General features: G+C 47.5%; 1 protein-coding gene across 1 annotated transcript in view; it reads right to left on the bottom strand.

The window, feature by feature from the left end:
- Window positions 1-20,167, bottom strand: part of dnah3 (dynein axonemal heavy chain 3) — a gene marked incomplete at both ends in the record, with an annotated part of 54,699 nt that overhangs the window by 27,514 nt on the left and 7,018 nt on the right. The window contains 18 exons of the mRNA XM_079756754.1: window positions 171-287; window positions 823-937; window positions 1,599-1,690; window positions 2,986-3,197; window positions 3,532-3,676; window positions 3,989-4,142; window positions 5,554-5,677; window positions 5,900-6,084; window positions 7,349-7,527; window positions 7,634-7,739; window positions 8,648-8,778; window positions 11,336-11,557; window positions 12,297-12,531; window positions 13,003-13,128; window positions 13,236-13,431; window positions 13,822-14,011; window positions 14,730-14,865; window positions 15,672-15,853. Of these exons, the coding sequence (XP_079612880.1) occupies window positions 171-287; window positions 823-937; window positions 1,599-1,690; window positions 2,986-3,197; window positions 3,532-3,676; window positions 3,989-4,142; window positions 5,554-5,677; window positions 5,900-6,084; window positions 7,349-7,527; window positions 7,634-7,739; window positions 8,648-8,778; window positions 11,336-11,557; window positions 12,297-12,531; window positions 13,003-13,128; window positions 13,236-13,431; window positions 13,822-14,011; window positions 14,730-14,865; window positions 15,672-15,853 (2,847 nt within the window). The remainder of the gene's footprint in view (window positions 1-170; window positions 288-822; window positions 938-1,598; window positions 1,691-2,985; window positions 3,198-3,531; window positions 3,677-3,988; window positions 4,143-5,553; window positions 5,678-5,899; window positions 6,085-7,348; window positions 7,528-7,633; window positions 7,740-8,647; window positions 8,779-11,335; window positions 11,558-12,296; window positions 12,532-13,002; window positions 13,129-13,235; window positions 13,432-13,821; window positions 14,012-14,729; window positions 14,866-15,671; window positions 15,854-20,167) is intronic.

Genomic DNA, 20,167 nt, shown 5'->3' with positions numbered 1-20,167 from the left:
AGGGTTAGGGTTAGCCCTACCCTGCACTCTGCCTCTACAGCCTTGATGAAGGGGTTAGGGTTAGCCCTACCCTGCACTCTGCCTCTACAGCCTTGATGAAGGGGTTAGGGTTAGCCCTACCCTGCACTCTGCCTCTACAGCCTTGATGAAGGGGTTAGGGTTAGCCCTACCCTGCACTCTGCCTCTACAGCCTTGATGAAGGGGGAGCCCTGCATGGTCTGGGCCTTGATGCGGTGGTCGTCCAGCAGCACCTGGATATCGTCCACCGCCGCCACGATGCTGGTGCCCTGGGGGGCGGGGGTATAAGGTTAGGGTTAGCACTAACTATATTTACATTTGAGTGATACTTGATGCGTTTTTCATTTCACACATAAAGGGTCAGGTTTACGTCACAGAGGTACATGCACTCCTCTGTTACCCAACAGGCAGACTTCCCTGCAGTGTCATGAAAGATTCAGTGTGGCTCAGTAATAAATGATGAGGCCGCTGTCACCATAGAAACTGGATCAGAAAGCATCCAGGACGCTCCTGTCTTCTAACCTTTCAACAATTCACCCTGAAATACCAGATCAATGCATTAACATGTTCATTTTTAGGATTTGTTTTGACAAATTGTATTTCTTTGAACAGAAAGAGCTTTAAAAAGTGAAGAAAGTGGTTTGTAAATGATTATTTAGTCAAGACACATGAAGTTGACCTGCCTGTACTTCAAGTCTCCTGGGTCGTGAGTGAGTGAGTGAGTGAGTGAGTGAGTGAGTGAGTGAGTGAGTGAGTGAGTGAGTGAGTGAGTGAGTGAGTGAGTGAGTGAGTGAGTGAACCTACTGTATCTCTGTATGGTGTGAAGGAGAAGCAGAGCTCTTCCCATTCGCTCTTCATCTTCTCCATGACCTTCTCCAACGAATACTCCTTACTGGCAGAAGCTCCAATCTCTTCCAACCTAAGACAGGATGATGAGTTCTCCCCGTGTATCACAGGAGACCTGCCTCATGTTGATCACAGGAGACCTGCCTCATGTTGATCACAGGAGACCTGCCTCATGTTGATCACAGGAGACCTGCCTCATGTTGATCACAGGAGACCTGCCTCATGTTGATCACAGGAGACCTGCCTCATGTTGATCACAGGAGACCTGCCTCATGTTTATCACAGGAGACCTGCTTCATGTTGATCACAGGAGACCTGCTTCATGTTGATCACAGGAGACCTGCTTCATGTTGATCACAGGAGACCTGCTTCATGTTTATCACAGGTCCTGCTTCATGTTGACCACAGAAGACCTGCTTCATGTTGATCACAGGTCCTGCTTCATGTTTATCAGACTGTACGACTGTATGATTCATTTTTATCAGACTGTACGACTGTATGATTCATGTTTATCGTGTTGCCTTGGTGCACAGGTTTAGTTTTTTTTTTTCAGTATCATGTCCTCACGAAGCGCCTGATGGTATAAAATAAAAGTATTATATTATTTATATAATATAATACTTTTATTTATTATTATACAATAAACTTTATCGATCGTAAGTTTAAATGTATAAAGCCCCCTCTCCCCCCACCAAGGCCTCCTTATGGCCACGACAGCGCCCCCCACCCCTTACCTGTCTGAGTACTGGGACAGGCCCTGCTCCAGCATTGCCGCCAGAGAGGCTTCCCCATCGGGTCGGACCTCGAAGCCCACGAGGCTGCTGATCTGAGTAAGAGAGCGCAGAGCGAGCGGAGAGCAGTCAGACTTTAGCGGTTATTCACGTGTAGTGAATAGAAACAGGAATGGCAGCGGAGGAAACTTTGCATTAATTAAGATACAAAGTTTAACATCTGTAGACAGTTTATACAAGGACTTTTTGTCTTTTGAGGTTGAAACTTTGACTTTGTCATTTTCCATCTCTAAATCATCATGGTATGCAGACATTGGACCAGGTCATTAGAGGTCATTGGAGGAGGTCATGTGATGAGGTTGTTGGACCAGGTCGTTAGAGGTCATTTGACCAGGTTATTGGCGAGGGCATTGGTTAAGGTCCTTAGAGGTCGTTGGATCAGATCATCAGACCACGTCTTGGACCAGGTCGTTAGAGGTCCTTGGTACAGGTTATTGGACCAGGTCATTGGACCAGGTCGTTAGAGGTCATTGGAACCGGTCCTTAGAGGTCATTGGACCAGTTCCTTAGAGGTCCTTGGTACAGGTTATTGGACCAGGTCATTGGACCAGATCATTGGACCAGGTCATTGGACCAGGTCCTTAGAGGTCCTTGCACCAGGTCATTGGACCAGGTTGTTAGAGGTCATTGGACCAGGTCCTTAAAGGTCCTTGGACCAGGTCATTGGACCAGGTCGTTCGAGGTCATTGGAACAGGTCCTTAGAGGTCATTGGACCAGGTCCTTAAAGGTCCTTAGACCAGGTCATTGGACCAGGTCGTTCGAGGTCATTGGAACAGGTCCTTAGAGGTCATTGGACAAGGTCCTTAGAGGTCATTGGTACAGGTTATTGGACCAGGTCATTGGACCAGTTCGTTAGAGGTCCTTGGACCAGATCATTGGACCAGGTCATTGGACCAGGTCGGTAGAGGTCATTGGACCAGGTCGTTAGAGGTCATTGGACCAGGTCCTTAGAGGTCATTGGACCAGGTCATTGGACCAGGTCCTTAGAGGTCATTGGACCAGTTTGTTAGAGGTCCTTGGACCAGGTCATTGGACCAGGTCGATAGAGGTCATTGGACCAGTTCGTTAGAGGTCCTTGGACCAGGTCATTGGACCAGGTCCTTAGAGGACCTTGGACCCGTTTGTTAGAGGACCTTGGACCAGGTCCTTAGAGGTCATTGGACCAGGTCCTTAGAGGTCCTTGGACCAGGTCCTTAGAGGTCATTGGACCAGGTCCTTAGAGGTCCTTGGACCAGGTCCTTAGAGGTCATTGGACCAGGTCTTTAGAGGTCCTTGGACCAGGTCCTTGGACCAGTTCGTTAGAGGTCCTTGGACCTGGAGGAGGCTGACCTGCTCCCAGTGGCGCTCCTTGAGGCCGGGGTTACAGATGGTAGAGAGGACCGGCAGGTGTTGTTTGAACTGGTCCATCTTCCTGCGGAAGGTCTCTGCCACGCGACGGGGGCCCGGCAGAGAGGAGAACTGCTTGGTCAGCTTGTACACGGCCCTCCACATGAGGTCCAGCTGCTCACAGACCTTCTCTGCATCCAGGTTCTGGAATGGGCCTGGGATCAGACGGAGAGAACATGGATCTCCAAGCTCAATGTTTCTTTCTGGATTAGCAGAACATCATGGTGCTGGTGAGCTTTATTATGGAATAAAAATGGTTTAGGATTAGGAATCATAAAAAAGACTTTGGTATTTAGTATTTAATATTCATCCACCTGAAAACATACGATTCTCAATAATGATTTTTGTTTGTAATATTACGCCAAAACAAGCGAAAACACAACTAAGAAACAGCAACCAATAATAAAACAGATACAACATTAAACCGATATCGGAACCCAACAAGTAGAAGTAAAGCGCACACAAAGCGTGCGGTGTGAAGGAACCCACCGTTCATCCAGACCTCTGCCTGCTGGTAGAAGCTGAGGGCGGTGCTCCACAGTAGGTCATACGGCTGCTTCATGCCCACCAGCGTCTGCAGAACAGGGAACTCGCTGGGTGGCTGCTCCAGCAGGCTCTGCTCCTTGTGGATGTCCTAGCACAGCAACGAGGACATGTTCAGTCCTCTCAACGCTCAATATAATCAGTGGAAGGCCTTGTATTGATTAATTACTTTGTCAGAAATAGGGTAATAGAAGGAGCAGATAAAGAGGATCTAAAATCAAAGCTACAACTCTGTTGCGATGCACTAACTAAACAAATCTATATGAACCGCACGTCCTTTAATATAATCATAGTAGTTGCTGCGATATCGATATCTTGGTCTGTTCTGAGTCTCCTATGAGAAGGATCGCATTGTATGCATCAGAAGCCAAATGACAAGGTCAGCGCTGAGATGTAGTCTTACTTCTAGCTCGATGAAGGCAGTGTCCAGGATGGCCGTGAGCTTCTCCAGGTGCTCTGTGTTGTTCTTCATCTCCGTGACACTCATCATCTCCTTCTCCTTGAACGTCTCTATCTCCTGCTCCACACATTCCAACATCTGCTCCAGCTGTGTTATCCTGCCATGTGACAGAGACCAGAAGCATGGAGCTTCTCAGCTTGTATTTCTGTATGGTGTGAAGGAGAAGCAGAGCTCTTCCCATTCGCTCTTCATCTTCTCCATGACCTTCTCCAACGAATACTCCAGAACTGGCAGAAGCTCCAATCTCTTCCAACCTAAGACAGGATGATGAGTTCTCCCCGGACAGTGTATCACAGGAGACCTGCCTCATGTTGATCACAGGAGACCTGCCTCATGTTGATCACAGGAGACCTGCCTCATGTTGATCACAGGAGACCTGCCTCATGTTGATCACAGGTCCTGCTTCATGTTTATCACAGGTCCTGCTTCATGTTTATCACAGGAGACCTGCCTCATTTTTATCACAGGTCCTGCTTCATGTTGATCACAGGAGACCTGCCTCATGTTGATCACAGGAGACCTGCCTCATGTTGATCACAGGAGACCTGCCTCATGTTTATCACAGGAGACCTGCCTCATGTTTATCACAGGAGACCTGCTTCATGTTGATCACAGGAGACCTGCCTCATGTTTATCACAGGAGACCTGCCTCATGTTGATCACAGGAGACCTGCCTCATGTTGATCACAGGAGACCTGTTTCATGTTTATCACAGGAGACCTGCCTCATGTTTATCACAGGAGACCTGCCTCATGTTTATCACAGGAGACCTGCCTCATGTTGATCACAGGAGACCTGCCTCATGTTGATCACAGGAGACCTGCTTCATGTTTATCACAGGAGACCTGCCTCATGTTGACCACAGGAGACCTGCCTCATGTTTATCACAGGAGACCTGCCTCATGTTTATCACAGGAGACCTGCCTCATGTTGATCATAGGAGACCTGCTTCATGTTTATCACAGGAGACCTGCCTCATGTTGATCACAGGAGACCTGCCTCATGTTTATCACAGGAGACCTGCTTCATGTTTATCACAGGTCCTGCTTCATGTTGATCACAGGAGACCTGCTTCATGTTGATCACAGGAGACCTGCTTCATGTTGATCACAGGAGACCTGCCTCATGTTGATCACAGGAGACCTGCTTCATGTTGATCACAGGAGACCGTCTCAGCTTGTCCTTTGCGATTGTGGTCCTCAGCTGGTCGGTGTGAGACCTACCTTCTCAACCAACTGAAATGCACAACACCTACTAAGAAAGCTCCTCCCTGTTCTTGTTTGTAAGGTGACATCATTGTCTAGGACTGGGGCCGGTTAGTGAACTGCAGCCTGTTTAAGCTGCTTGTGAGCACTGGCGTGCCAGCGCTCCAATAAGAGAGACAATTTAAATCTGAAGCTTATGCAAGTAGTAAACATAAAGCAATGTAAAAATCCTACACATAGTCAACCAACACCACAGGAGGGCCTACAGGAAACCCCATCCTCATGTGAACGTGGCACTGTCACCTCTTTGAGACGTGGTCCTCAGCCTGTGTGCTGCAGGAGGCCAGGCGCATCTTGCTCTGGTCCATCACAGCCAGGAGGCTGTCGGGCCACTTGAACACCGTGGCGTTCAGCCTCAGGTCATCCGCTAGAGGAACGAGGAGCGGACAACAAAGACTGACCTCAATCTTCTTACAAAGAAGAAGAAACAACAACAGCTGGAGACTGTTCGTGTTGAGCCGCAGCCATGTTTTGAACAATGCACTCCCAGTGGGGAACCCCTGGGAGTGCATATATATATGTACCAATATGCAAAGTCATACGTGAAAATGACTTTCCAAGTAGTCTCAGTAATAACGATCTCACCCACCAGGCAGCACGGCGCAGTCCAGGAGGAAGCTCAGTCGATGGGCCGCCTCCCGGATCTCCTCCCTCAGCTGGTGGACAGTGACCTCACTGGCGTTCTTCAGGTACTGGGCAAGAGACACCAGCTCTTCGGTGGAACCAGGGCTCCTCAAAAGGGTCTGGACTATCTCTTCGTAGCGCTGACAGATGCTGGGCATGGAGACGCCAAACACAGCATCGCTTTCTGAGTTGACATTGATTTAAGATCTTGTTGAGATTTAAGATCAAGATGAGATCACAAAGACAACAAGTCATTGACAGGGACTCAGAAGGTTTTCTTTATCCCTTCCTGGTAGCATGTCCCTGCCTTTACTGATTAAGTATTTCATGTAATTGAGGTTGTGATACAATTGTATGTAATCACAACCTTCATGAAGGTTCTAAACAGGTAAAGTTTAGCAGTAGGATGAGTAGAATATCAAGCAAACAATATTTACAGGTTAAATCACTAAGCACAAAGTTACATCACTGCACAGTGCACAGTGACCAGACGCACTATGGGGGTACGCTCAGGAACCAGAGACACTCAGAGTACGCTCAGGGACCAGAGACACTGAGGGTACGCTCAGGGACCAGAGACACTGGGGGTACGCTCAGGGACCAGAGACACTGGGGGTACGCTCAGGGACCAGAGACACTGAGGGTACGCTCAGGAACCAGAGACACTGGGGGTACACTGAGGGACCAGAGACACTGGGGGTACACTGAGGGACCAGAGACACTGGGGGTACGCTCAGGGACCAGAGACACTGGGGGTACGCTCAGGGACCAGAGACACTGGGGGTACGCTCAGGGACCAGACACTGGGGGTACACTGAGGGACCAGAATCACTGGGGGTACACTGAGGGACCAGAGACACTGGGGGTACGCTGAGGGACCAGACACTGGGGGTACAATTACAATTAGGGCATTTAGCAGACGCATTTATCCAAAGCGACTTACATCGGTTAATACACACATTGACGGCAGAGCAACCATGCAAGGGGACAGCCAGCTGGTCAGAAGCAGTTAGGGTTTAGTGTCTTGCTCAGGGACACGTTAACACTCAGCTAGGAGGAGCTGGGGATCGAACTAGCAACCTTTTGGTTACAAACTGCTCTACCTCCTGAGCTAAGCAGACCCACGCTGAGGGACGCTCAGGGACCAGAGACACTGGGGGTACGCTCAGGGACCAGAGACACTGGGGGTACGCTCAGGGACCAGACGCACTATGGGGGTACGCTCAGGGACCAGAGACACTGGGGGTACGCTCAGGGACCAGACACACTATGGGGGTACGCTCAGGGACCAGAGACACTGGGGGTACGCTCAGGGACCAGACACACTATGGGGGTAGGCTCAGGGACCAGAGACACTGGGGGTACGCTCAGGGACCAGAGACACTGGGGGTACGCTCAGGGACCAGAAGCCTACCTCTTGTTGCGCCTCCTGTTGTCGTCCACCAGGTGCGTGGCGATCCTCTGCTTCAGTCTGTCAGCGCGCTCACACAGGTCTTCGTTCAGGCCGCCAGCGTACAGGCAGAACAGCGCCAGAGGCACGGTCACGCGGAGAGAGGTAATCTCACGCCGCAGGTCGTTGATTGCCTCCATTTTCTAAACAAACCACAAGAATGAACAAAAGACCGGCTGAGATTGTTGAAGTTTTTCCTCCAGAGTCTCTGAGGAGAGTGGAGCTAAGTCATGGTGTAAAGGTGTTTACCCTGGCGAAGCCCTCCAGAGAGTGCTCCGCGCTCAGGAAGGAGGTCACGTCCCGGTCAGCCTGGCCCTCCAGCAGGAGGCTGTACTTCTCATACACCTTCACATACCTACGAAGGTCAGAGTCTCTTAAGTTCATCTTCTATTGGTCTTATCTTTTAACATGCTGTCCTGTGATCGTTCTTCAATGAAAACCTATAGTTATCGAATGTTAGGATATTAAGACAATGTAATTAATATCATCTAAAGCTGCGTTCACACCAAAAGCGACGGGGCGACAAGACTCCATACAAAGTCAACGTAGAGACGCATATCAACAAACTTTTTTCGCTAGAAAAACCTGAGGCACGACTTGGTGAATGGCGCGGCATGTACGCCCTGGTATGGGCGAGCGTGTCATGCAGATTTAGTTACGGGACACGTCACTCGAGTTGAAATATTTGAAATTTGCTGCGACAGTTGCGTGATGACAGCCAATAGACGTAACGTAACAACCAATCAGCGTTCAACCTGCCAACCGTTCCCTGCAGTCCGGAGTGAACCGCAGCATGGAGGAGAAAGTGATTGTTGCCGTTTGCGACTCCCGGAGCTTATATATAAGCGGATGATATTATGAATAGACTGCATCGTGTTCTCCGACGTCTCTGGTACTTCCAGAACAACTGAACTTTCTGATACACGCGCGGCTAAATTTGTGTGATAAAACATTCACAAATCACTACCGCAACCGAATTTGTGACTGGTCGCGCACCCAAACTCAGGCGGAAATGTGACCAGGCGACCAAATTTGCGTTTGGTGTGAAGGCAGAGTAATATGTATTATAACATTAAGTCTTACTGCCTGGGCCCCACTGTGGTGTGAAGGCAGAGTAATATGTATTATAACATTAAGTCTTACTGCCTGGGCCCCATCGTGGTGTGAAGGCAGAGTAATATGTATTATAACATTAAGTCTTACTGCCTGGGCCCCACTGTGGTGTGAAGGCAGAGTAATATGTATTATAACATTAAGTCTTACTGCGTGGGCCCCACCGTGTTGCGGTGGAAGATATCCTGGGCCTGCTGGATGATGCTGGTGACCAGCGCCTCATTGGGCTGAACCCCGTGCAGCCACAGGCTACCTCTCTGTGGGGATAGGTCGCACTCCACCTGGGTAAGGGTTAGGGTGTGAGATGTACAGGGTCAAGCTATAGGGTTAGGGTTACGATATACAGGGTTAGGGTTAAGTCAAGATATACAGGGTTAGGGTTCAGTAAAGATATACAGGGTTAGGGTTAGGGTCAAGATATACAGGGTTAGGGTTCAGTCAAGATATACAGGGTTAGGGTTAGGGTCAAGATATACAGGGTTAGGGTTAGGGTTAAGATATACAGGGCTCGGGTTAGGGTTAAGTCAAGATATACAGGGTTAGGGTCAAGATATACAGGGTTAGGGTTAAGTCAAGATATACACGGTTAGGGTTAAGTCAAGATATACAGGGTTAGGGTTAAGTCAAGATATACAGGGCCAGGGTTAGGGTCAAGATATACAGGGTTAGGGTTAAGTCAAGATATACATGGTTAGGGTTAAGTCAAGATATACAGGGTTAGGGTTAAGTCAAGATATACGGTGTTAGGGTTAAGTCAAGATATACAGGGTAAGGGTTAAGTCAAGATATACAGGGTAAGGGTTAAGTGAAGATATACTGGGTTAGGGTTAAGTCAAGATATACAGGGTTAGGGTTAAGTCAAGATATACAGGGTTAGGGTTAAGTCAAGATATACTGGGTTAGGGTTAAGTCAAGATAAACAGGGTTAGGGTTAAGATATACAGGGTTAGGGTTAAGTCAAGATATACAGGGTTAGGGTTAAGTCAAGATATACAGGGTTAGGGTTAAGTCAAGATATACAGGGTTAGGGTTAAGTCAAGATATACAGGGTTAGGGTTAAGTCAAGATATACAGGGCTAGGGTTAAGTCAAGATATACAGGGCTAGGGTTAGGGTTAAGTCAAGATAGTAGCTGTTATCGTTGCTTTACACGGGGAATGGGTTAGCCTAGCGATTGTAATACTTGCACTTGGTTCTATGAACATCTTTACTGTACCGACAGCGATATATTGTTTCACTTCTTATGACAAATGCACTTATTGTAACAAATGCACTTCTTGTAAGTCGCTTTGGATAAAAGCATCTGCTAAATGACCTAAATGTAAATGTAAATGTAAGATATACAAGGTTAGGGTTAAGTCAAGATATACAGGGTTAGGGTTAAGTCAAAATATACAGGGTTGGGTGTGAGATGTACAGGGTGAAGATATACTGGGCTAGGGTTAGGGTTAAGATATACAGGGTTAGGGCTAAGTCAAGATATACAGGGTTAGGGTTAGGGTTGAGTCAAGATATACAGGGTTAGGGTGTGAGATGTACAGGGTCAAGATATACAGGGCTAGGGTTAGGTTAAGTCAAGATATACAGGGCTAGGGTTATGGTTAAGTCAAGATATACAGGGTAAGGGTTAGGGTTATGGTAAGATATACAGGGCTAGGGTTAGGGTTAAGGTAAGATATACAGGGCTAGGGTTAGGGTTAAGTCAAGATATACAGGGCTAGGGTTAGGGTTAAGATATACAGGGTGAGGGTTAGGGTTAAGTTAAGATATGCAGGGCTAGGGTTAGGGTTAAGTTAAGATATGCAGGGTTAGGTTTAGGGTTAAGGTAAGATATAAAGGGCTAGGGTTAGGGTTAAGGTAAGATATACAGGGCTAGGGTTAGACGGGGAGAAGCAGAGAGGACAAGGGACTCACATCCTGGTTAGATGAAGCCTAACCCTAACCCTGTTCATCTAACCCAAACCCTAACCCTGTATATTTGAACTTAACCCTGTATATCTCACACTAACCCTGTTCATCTAACCAAACCCTAACCCTGTATATTTGAACTTAACCCTGTATATCTCACACTAACCCTGTTCATCTAACCCTAACCCTGTATATTTGAACTTAACCCTGTATATCTCACACTAACCCTGTTCATCTAACCCAAACCCTAACCCTGTATATTTGAACTTAACCCTGTATATCTCACACTAACCCTGTTCATCTAACCCTAACCCTAACCCTGTATATTTGAACTTAACCCTGTATATCTCACACTAACCCTGTTCATCTAACCCAAACCCTAACCCTGTATATTTGAACTTAACCCTGTATATCTCACACTAACCCTGTTCATCTAACCCAAACCCTAACCCTGTATATTTGAACTTAACCCTGTATATCTCACACTAACCCTGTTCATCTAACCCAAACCCTAACCCTGTATATTTGAACTTAACCCTGTATATCTCACACTAACCCTGTTCATCTAACCCTAACCCTAACCCTGTATATTTGAACTTAACCCTGTATATCTCACACTAACCCTGTTCATCTAACCCACGAAGAAGAATTGTTCTTGGAGGGCTTCAGTATACCGAGGGCCCCTACGGATTAGGGTTAGGGTGTATAGGGTGAGGGTGTATAGGGTTAGGGTGTAGATTGGGGTTAGGGTGTATAGGGTTAGGGCGTATAGGGTTAGGGTGTAGATTGGGGTTAGGGTGTATAGCGGGGTTAGGGTGTAGATTGGGGTTAGGGTGTATAGCGGGGTCAGGGTGTATAGGGGTCAGGGTGTATAGCGGGGTCAGGGTGTATAGGGGTCAGGGTTATAGGGGTTTACAGCGGGGGTTCCTACCCGGGGAAGCTTCCCTGCGCTGAGGAGGATGTTGCTGAAGGCTCTGTGGATGAGGTCCCAGCACTCCTGCAGACTGGGCCTGAAGACCAGCCGCGGGCCGTCCGCCAGCAGCCTGACCAGCAGCGGCTGCGGCTGCACGAAGCGCAGCTCGTTAAAGCCCTGGCCCAGGTCGTTACCGCCCTGGCCCAGGTCATTACTGCCCTGGCCCAGGTCATTACCGCCCTGGAGCAGAGAAAGGAAATGAGAACTCACCTCAACCAAACTAAACCAAAGTACACTAAACTGAACTAGGCTAAACCCAACCAAATGACACTACCCAAAGCCAAGCTAATATAGCCCAAACTAGACTAATCCAAACCAAAGTACATTAGCTGGAAAAACAGCTAAGCTCAGCTCAGCTAAACTAAACTTAACTCAGCTCAGCTCAGATAATCTAAATCAGCTAAACTAAACTAAACTAAGCTATGACCTGGTCTAGGACCTGGTGTAGGACCTGGTCTAGGACCTGGTGTAGGACCTGGTGTAGGACCTGGAGATGGACCTGGAGATGGACCTGGTGTAGGACCTGGTGTAGGACCTGGTGTAGGACCTGGTGTAGGACCTGGTGTAGGACCTGGTGTAGGACCTGGTCTAGGACCTGGTGTAGGACCTGGTCTAGGACCTGGTGTAGGACCTGGTGTAGGACCTGGTCTAGGACCTGGTATAGGACCTGGTATAGGACCTGGTGTAGGACCTGGTCTAGGACCTGGTGTAGGACCTGGTGTAGGACCTGGTCTACGACCTGGTCTAGGACCTGGTGTAGGACCTGGTGTAGGACCTGGTCTACGACCTGGTCTAGGACCTGGTGTAGGACCTGGTCTAGGACCTGGTCTAGGACCTGGTGTAGGACCTGGTGTAGGACCTGGTCTGGGACCTGGTGTAGGACCTGGTGTAGGACCTGGTCTAGGACCTGGTCTAGGACCTGGTCCAGGACCTGGTCTAGGACCTGGAGATGGACCTGGTGTAGGCTGAAGAAGTGGAGGAGGTCCTGCAGCGAGGCGATGACCAGGCTGCGGAGCTGCAGGGACATGAGGGCCCCCACGCAGGAGAACAACTCGCTGTGGGCCCTCAGGGGGGCCGCCTCCTGGCTCTGCGGACCCAGAGGGCCCCCGAGCCCCTTGAAGGCCCCGAGCAGGGAGCAGCAATGTGGAAGCCACCTGGAAGAGTACCCCAATGAGGGCTAGGGTTAGGGTTTGGCTAACCTTAGCCTAAGCCTAACCCTAGCCTAGGCTAACCCTAACCCAATGAGGGTTATTTCAACGGGTTAAATGTGTCAAGATTGCACCGGGAACCAGGATTTTTCTGTCCACATCATGATCTTGCAAGCAGTGCTTTATTGGGAATATGGATCACACATTATTTTTATTACATTTTATTTGTAAGGACTCCAACTGTAACTGCTTTCACAATTTGTTCGCCTGCCAGTATAAAGTATTGGTTTGTCATTATTTCCCTACACATTTCTGCCGAGGGTTGGAACAAAGCTGCATGGGAACACTTTGCGCTGTCTGGAACGCAGTTGGCAACAACAACAGAACAATGGTATCCAGGCGGGCGCTACCCTTGAAAATATCAACAAATGGTAGAAAAAGAAACCCTTTAAATGGCTTCTGGCCGACCAAGCTCACCTGCTGACAAGTTCGTTCCTAGCGTCCTGGCAATGCGTCTCCACGAGCTTTCCAAACTCAGACGGAAGCAGCGGGAGACTGGAGGAGAGAAGGTCCTTCAGCCTCACAAACCTCAGGGAGGAGAAGCTTAGAGGGCCGGGACGTGGAAAAGTGGGAAGAAAAAAGATGAGCTGTGATACATGCCCCCGTTTAGGACCTGGCTCACGTTAAGAGACAGAGGTCAGAGGTCCAACCTGGTCACCCAGACCTCCTGCAGGAGCAGCATGATGGGGTTGGTTGTGAAGAGGTGCTGGCTCTGCCACCCATGGGCCTCCTGGTACCGGCTGCTCCAGGGCACCGGGCTCCGGATCAACCTCCGGGGGTAAGGCCGGGGCCGGCTGGAGATCAGCAGGCGCTCGCGCTCCGCCCTGTCCCTCAGGATGTAGTCCACTGGGGTTAGAGTTAGGGTTAGGTTAAGGGTTAGGGTTAGGACGGGAGAACATCATGTAGAGGGTGGTCTCGTTCACAGCCTTAAAGGTTAGCTGATAGAGCACACTTCAACACGAGGGCTTTAAGGGACGAAAATAAAATAAAACAGAAGAGGCGTAAGTAAACAAGCTCGATCAATGGCTGATGGAGTTTTCTATATGACTTTCATGATGCCCTCACAAGTCCTCTTCAGTGAAAGGCCAGACACAGTGTACATCAAGTAGCTGCTTTACCATGAGCTTTGTGTCTGAACCCTCCATAAGTGAAATGTGTAGGCTGTTGACGTCTCGAAAAGTGCAACATAATAAGTGCAACAGAAGGGAACCATGAGCCAGTGGACCTGCTCCATACCGATGCTCTTCCTCAGACTGAAGTCGTAGTCGGCCTTCACTTCCTCCAGCAGAGTGTCCTGTAGGCTCTGGTTGCTGCTACTGTCCCCGGCCATAGGGGGCAGCAGCCCCATGATGTTGTGTATCTGTTGGAGCGGCAGGGTAGCCAGCATGCAGGCAGGGATGCCGTTGGTCACGTAGTGGGAGTATCTCTGTGGGCATGAGTGCAGAAGGAGGGCCAATATCGTCACCCGAATGTCTGGAACACAGCATCCATTAACTCTGCATCAGGACCTACCCACTAATCAGGTAGAGTGCCTTGATTGACAGGCAAGTCCGACCAATCACGGACCGTACTTAGGGACCGTACTTACGAACCGAGCCGTGGGGAACCCAGGACATCGAGTGGGTCTGATGCTGAACCAGACAGAGGGCGCTTCACACTCAACCCTAACCTAACCCTTCACACTCACCTCCTGGTCTAGGTTAGGGTTAACCCTAACCCTAACCTAACCAACCTCCAGGTCTAGGTTAGGGTTAACCCTAACCCTAACCCACTTCCAGGTCTAGGTTAGGGTTAACCCTAACCCTAACCTAACCCTTCACACTCACCTCCCGGTCTATGGTTAGGGTTAACCCTAACCTAGACCTGGAGGTGGGTTAGGGTTAGGGTTAACCCCCCTTAGGGTTAAGGTTAACCCTTACCCTAACCTAACCCTTCACACTTACCTCCAGGTCTAGGTTAGGGTTAACCCTAACCCTAACCTAACCTAGGTTAGGGTTGACCCTAACCCTAACCTAACCCACCTCCAGGTCCAGGTTAGGGTTAACCCTAACCCTAACCTAACCTAGGTTAGGGTTAACCCTAACCCTAACCTAACCCACCTCCAGGTCCAGGTTAGGGTTAACCCTAACTCTAACCTAACCCACCTCCAGGTCTCTCTCGCTGGGGCCCGTCCCGGGAGCCCCCCTTCTCCGCTCCTCACTGCTCATGAGGTCCAGCTGCTCTCCAGGGCTGAGGGGCCGCCTGCAGGCCCCCGGGGGGCCCCTGGGGGCCGACCTGAACCTACACACGGCCAGGAGGGGACATCATCATCCTCACTGCGAGGTCTGGGTGTATAGTATAGAGTCGTATAGTAGTACAGTATACTGTACTACTATATATATATCCTCACAGAGTGGTAATACTATTAAATACTATACTACACACTATACATATGATACTTATAATACAATACTACTATATACTAAACATTCTAGTATATAGTATAATAGTTTGGAGTATAGTATGTAGCAGTATAGTATATAGTAGTATAGTATGTATATGAAGTAGTAAAGTATGTATGGTATAGTATGTATAGTATAGTATATAGTAGTATTGTATTAAGAAGTATGGTATGTATAGTATAGTATGTATTGTATATAGTAGTAGTTTGTATAGTATAGTTTATAGTAGTATAGTATCTAACGTATAGTACGTAGTAGTATAGTATGTATAGGTAGTATTATAATATGTATAGTTTATTATGTATAATCAAGTATATAGTAGTACAGTATGTAAAGTATGCACATTATATTTTCTCAAGTTAATTGTGTATTTCTTGTGCATAATCACCTTCCTCTGAATGTCGACTTCTTTCTCCTTCCCTCCACTAAAGAGGCTGAGGTTAAGATCAACTTAGAGGTAGAGGTTAACATTAAGGGTAAAATGACCACCTTGAGGTTGTGGTTGTTTTTAGTATTCTCTTGAGGTGGAAGGGTTAGGGTTAGGGTTGGGGCTATGTAAAGATACAGGAGGTGGGGGGGTTAGGGCTGGGTTAGGGTTAAGGTAACTGAAGGATACAGGAGGTGGGGGGGTTAGGGGGGTCGTGCCTCGCCCTGTGGCGGCGCTGTGGCAGGCCTTGCACCCTCAGATCACAGGCACAGGGGCTGTAGTTGTTGGCGATGGACTCGCTAGGGGTGCGGTGGTGGCGCTGCTCTTTGTAAGGGACCCCCAGGGTCCGGCAGGACGGGTTCTGGATGATGGGGGGATACTCACTCTGCCTTAGGAAACTCTAGAATCATGGAAGGAGAGAACCCAAGTCAAGTGCTGAGATCCTGTGAGGGCCATCATATACCACTCAGTCGTTTTACAGACGCTTTTATCCAAAGCTGCCAAAGCTAATTATAATAATAACCTAAACACCATTAACATTACCATGCTTAACACTCCCAAAATGGAGGCTTCAGTGCGATCTGACGTCCCAATGTTCACGGTATAGGTCTATAGGTGTGTGCCTGTAGGAGTGGAGTGATGGAAATGTCTTACTTGGTAGAGGTCTGACGGTACCTCGCTGGCAGCCATAGGAAGGGTATCTATGAATGGGCCGTTATCATCTCCATCCTTCAGATAGAAACACAAAGTGGTGCAACTAAATCCTCAGTAGCTGCTGGGATAATAGTTTTTCAAGCTTGAACCTTGAAAAGCAAATTCATGTCAATATTCAGGAATAGTATGAGGTTACCAATAAGCCCAGGATTTTGAAACACAACAGGGTAAGATAAACAGAGCCAAACCTTTGTCTTGATTTGAAATGTTAAAAGTGCTTTTGGGCTAGGTTGACGTCATGCGACCTGGAGAAAAGGTGCGTTCATGTCATGGTCCTGATAATAACGAGAGGCCTCGTCAGTGATGACGCTCACGCTTATGCTTCGGAATCTAAAAGTTCTTCACAGTAGGGTTTTTTTATCCGATAAAAAACAGTCAGAACTAAACAGAACTTAGTAGGATCAGTTTCAAGTTTGCGAGCCTTTATTTCCTTGTAGCAACTACTATCCTTTTGCTTCTATTTATGAGAAGCACATTGTATTGCCACTGTACGGAAGGCAACACTAGCCCTTATCTAGTGCTGGTTTACCAGTACACAACACCAACTGGGCAACTTTCTTATCAAAATCAGCCCCAGTTGCCGAACGGAAGTAGAATCATCAGAGCGTCTTGAGATGTCGTTCACTAGAACTTTTGACGTTGCGAAAATGTTTTTCCCATTATTCTGAGCGATGTGAATGCACCAAAAGCTTTTCAACTTCCTATCTGTATGATGACGGTTATGATGACGACTTATGCTGACGTCTTATGATGACGTTGTACTTCAGAAACTTCTCCTGGTTTATGCCGCCTTCAAAACAGCTCGGAGGCTCAAAAGCTCTTATGTGTCTTTACTTGAACCTTCCCTTTTTCCGAAATAAGATTGTTCAGGAAGTCTCCCACAGAAGTTTGTAGGCTATGACATAAAACCGGAAAAACAGATTGTTTGTGAGACTAGACTTCATAACAACTACAGGTATGGATGCCTGCAGGGACCTCTTTGCGCTTCTTTGCTGAATCAGATGAATCAGTTATTAGAACTGCTAACGATGGTTGAACATGAGCGAGAATTTATCAGGTGATGATTATAATTGTAATCTATAATGTATCGTAATGCAAATGTTAGAATGGGTGTTAAGTTCGCCTCTTAGTGCTTGCTGAAGGTTCACTTTAGTCTTTCAATGAAATGGGCAGCCATTGTTGTGACGTCATCTCGGAGGACTCGGGTTGCTTTACTTCCGCACGACCCTCCGAGTTTAAGGTCCGAACCTCCGAAACTCCCGGAAACTCCGAGCGTTTTGAAGGCGGCATTAGCCGTTTCATCTTGACATATGAAACAAGTATATAATAACCAACGTCGCTTTAGTATATTCACCACAATCCAATATTGGAATGGTCCACTCAAACGTGTACAGGGAAAATGCACCAAATCATTTTTAAACTTAAGAAAAACGGTTATCAGTTATTTGTTTCATAATCAACAAAACTTTTTTTGCGTCAGAAACCACGAATGAAGCCGATCCGCTGTTGGTCAATGGTCTTCTTTCCTTAATCATTTTTCATTAATGTATTGAAGAACAAAATAAACGTTGTTCACGGTTTGTTTAATTAAATTCAGAATTACCTTCTGTGGTTCACTGCTACGACGGAGATTCTCCATTGAGACAAGTTAAATGGACTCTATTGGCTTTTTAAATGATGCATCCATTGCGTTCTTATCATGATAAACTTAGCTTTCATTTCTGCTTCCCATCCACTTGTTTAGTGTTGGTCTTCAAGTGCACCTTGACTACACTGCTGACCTGAGCCTGCTCACTGCTTCAGAAGGGTAGGGGACTACTTTATGGGCTCACTGCGCTGTGTCAGAAGGGTAGGGGACTGCTACGTCCTCTGGGGCAACAGGAGCAACCACCGCTTCCATGTTGCTAAGCAACGTCATGCAAGGCAACCATTTCTAGATCACACGCCCCCCCCCATCAAAGTAATCATACTATAAAATAAAAGTAATACAAACAATAAAGTAAAGATTTTAGCGATACAGTCTCTCATATGCCCCCTTCAAACCAAAAACCTATATTTAGATCGTTAAATAAATATATCTTGAATAACGTCGAGCTGCTAGAGCAAAGGATGGCCGCCAGAGGTCAGAGTTTACCAAGTGACCAGTAAGTAAAGGAAGGACTCTACTGGTAACACTTTGCAATTATGAAAGGAACACATCACTTTAAGTGGGACACAGGTGACGGCAAAATGCGGATGAAATTGCAGTTATCCTGCTTAAAATGTGATTACTCAGATTTCACAGTGAGGCTGAATTAATGTGAGGCATAATTACGTAAGCTATTATTTAATGCTCTGCAACTAGATAATCATTAAATCGTCAGACTATTTTGAAAAGTCCTACTATGGGATGTCCATTGTTACAACTCTTGGCCAGAGTGAGTGAGATTACTTTCCTTCTTTATTTAAGGGGCTTGCGATGAGGTAATTAGACGCTGGTAAATAAGATGCATCATCTCGTCTTACCTGGTCAGGTCGCGTGCTGAAGGGCGCACGTCACATGCTAGAAAAACCTGAACTGGGAGAGATTATGGACTGGAGGCAGGTAAGGGTTGGACCGGAGCCCAGGTATAGCTGGAGAGGAGCCCAGGTAAAGGATGGACCTTCCCCTAGCCATAACCTTAACCTCTCCCTTCCACTAACCTTAACCTCATCCTTCCCCTAACCCTAAGTTTAACCTCTCCCTTACTGTTACGTCCCCCGCAAGGGAAAGGGGTGGCAACATAAAACCAGATGTCTTTGGTTAACTTAAAGTTGTTTATTCAACCCGGATCTTGGGGTATTCAATTAAACACAAACAAAGGAGGCAAAACGACAAAAGAAAAAGGGCCATTGGGTGCTGTCCAATGGTCATAAACATCACCTGACAACTTTCCTTCGCCCAGTTTCCAGGTAGGTAACAAGAGTCTCAATCAAGTAAAAAAATAAGCATTTCAGGACCTAAATGGTAAGCTGCAAATCCGAGACAAGCTGCCGCGAATGTTGAGCTCGCCCGTGTTTTGTCTTCCTCGGATCCCCGATGCAGCAACCAATCATGTCAGGGGAAAGGCACATCAAAATTAACATAATGGTAAACAAATCACATGCGGGGAAAAACACATGGTCATCTGCATGGCCATCGACAAACGGAGGACTTTACCCATGAGGGCGGGGCGTCGGTCCCCAACCGTAACACCCCTCCCCTTTAAACACAAACTATTTGGTTTTTGTAACCTAATTAATTACAGCAGTTATTTGGCTATAACCTAGACAGAGCATCTGCCAACACATTCTCTGACCCCTTCTTGTGACATATTACCAAGTTGTACTCTTGCACGATCAACGCCCACCGCATGAGTCGCTGGTTGTGATTGTACATGCGAGATAGAAAAACAAGAGGGTTATGGTCTGCGAATATTACAACTGGCAATGGACTGGACCCGACATATACCTCAAAATGTTGGAGTGCCAACAGCAAGGCATGGGTTTCTTTTTCAATAGTCGAGTATCTGACCTGGTGCTTGTTAAACTTACGCGAAAAAGAACAAACCGGGTGATCGACCCCATCAGCATCCTCCTGCAAAAGTACCGCACCAGCTCCAACGGCGCTAGCATCCACCTCTAGTTTAAAGGGTCTGGTGAGATCCTAACCCTAAATTTAACCTCTCCCTTCCTCTAGCCCTAATCTTAACATCTCCCTTCCTCTAACCCTACCCCTAACCCTATGAAGTGCAGGAGGTGCAGATGGAATCTCAGAGGTGAAGGGAGGGAGGGGGAAGGAGATATCAGAGAGGGAGGGAGGGAGGGGGAAGGAGATATCAGAGAGGAAGGGAGTGAGGGAGAAGGAGTGAAGAGCTCCCCTCTTCAACTCCCACTAGCAGATTTAGCAAATCTTGTCGATCTAGTGGCGGTGACATAGGAAGAGAGTTGAGAAGGAAGAGAACAAAGAAGGTTCAGTACATCCACAGAATGGGCAGGACAT

Source organism: Pollachius pollachius (genome assembly GCF_949987615.1).
Source record: "Pollachius pollachius genome assembly, chromosome: 19".
Lineage (NCBI taxonomy): Eukaryota > Metazoa > Chordata > Actinopteri > Gadiformes > Gadidae > Pollachius > Pollachius pollachius.
The sequence above is the reverse complement of the archived record's forward strand: the minus strand, read 5'-3'. Positions and strand labels throughout refer to the sequence as shown.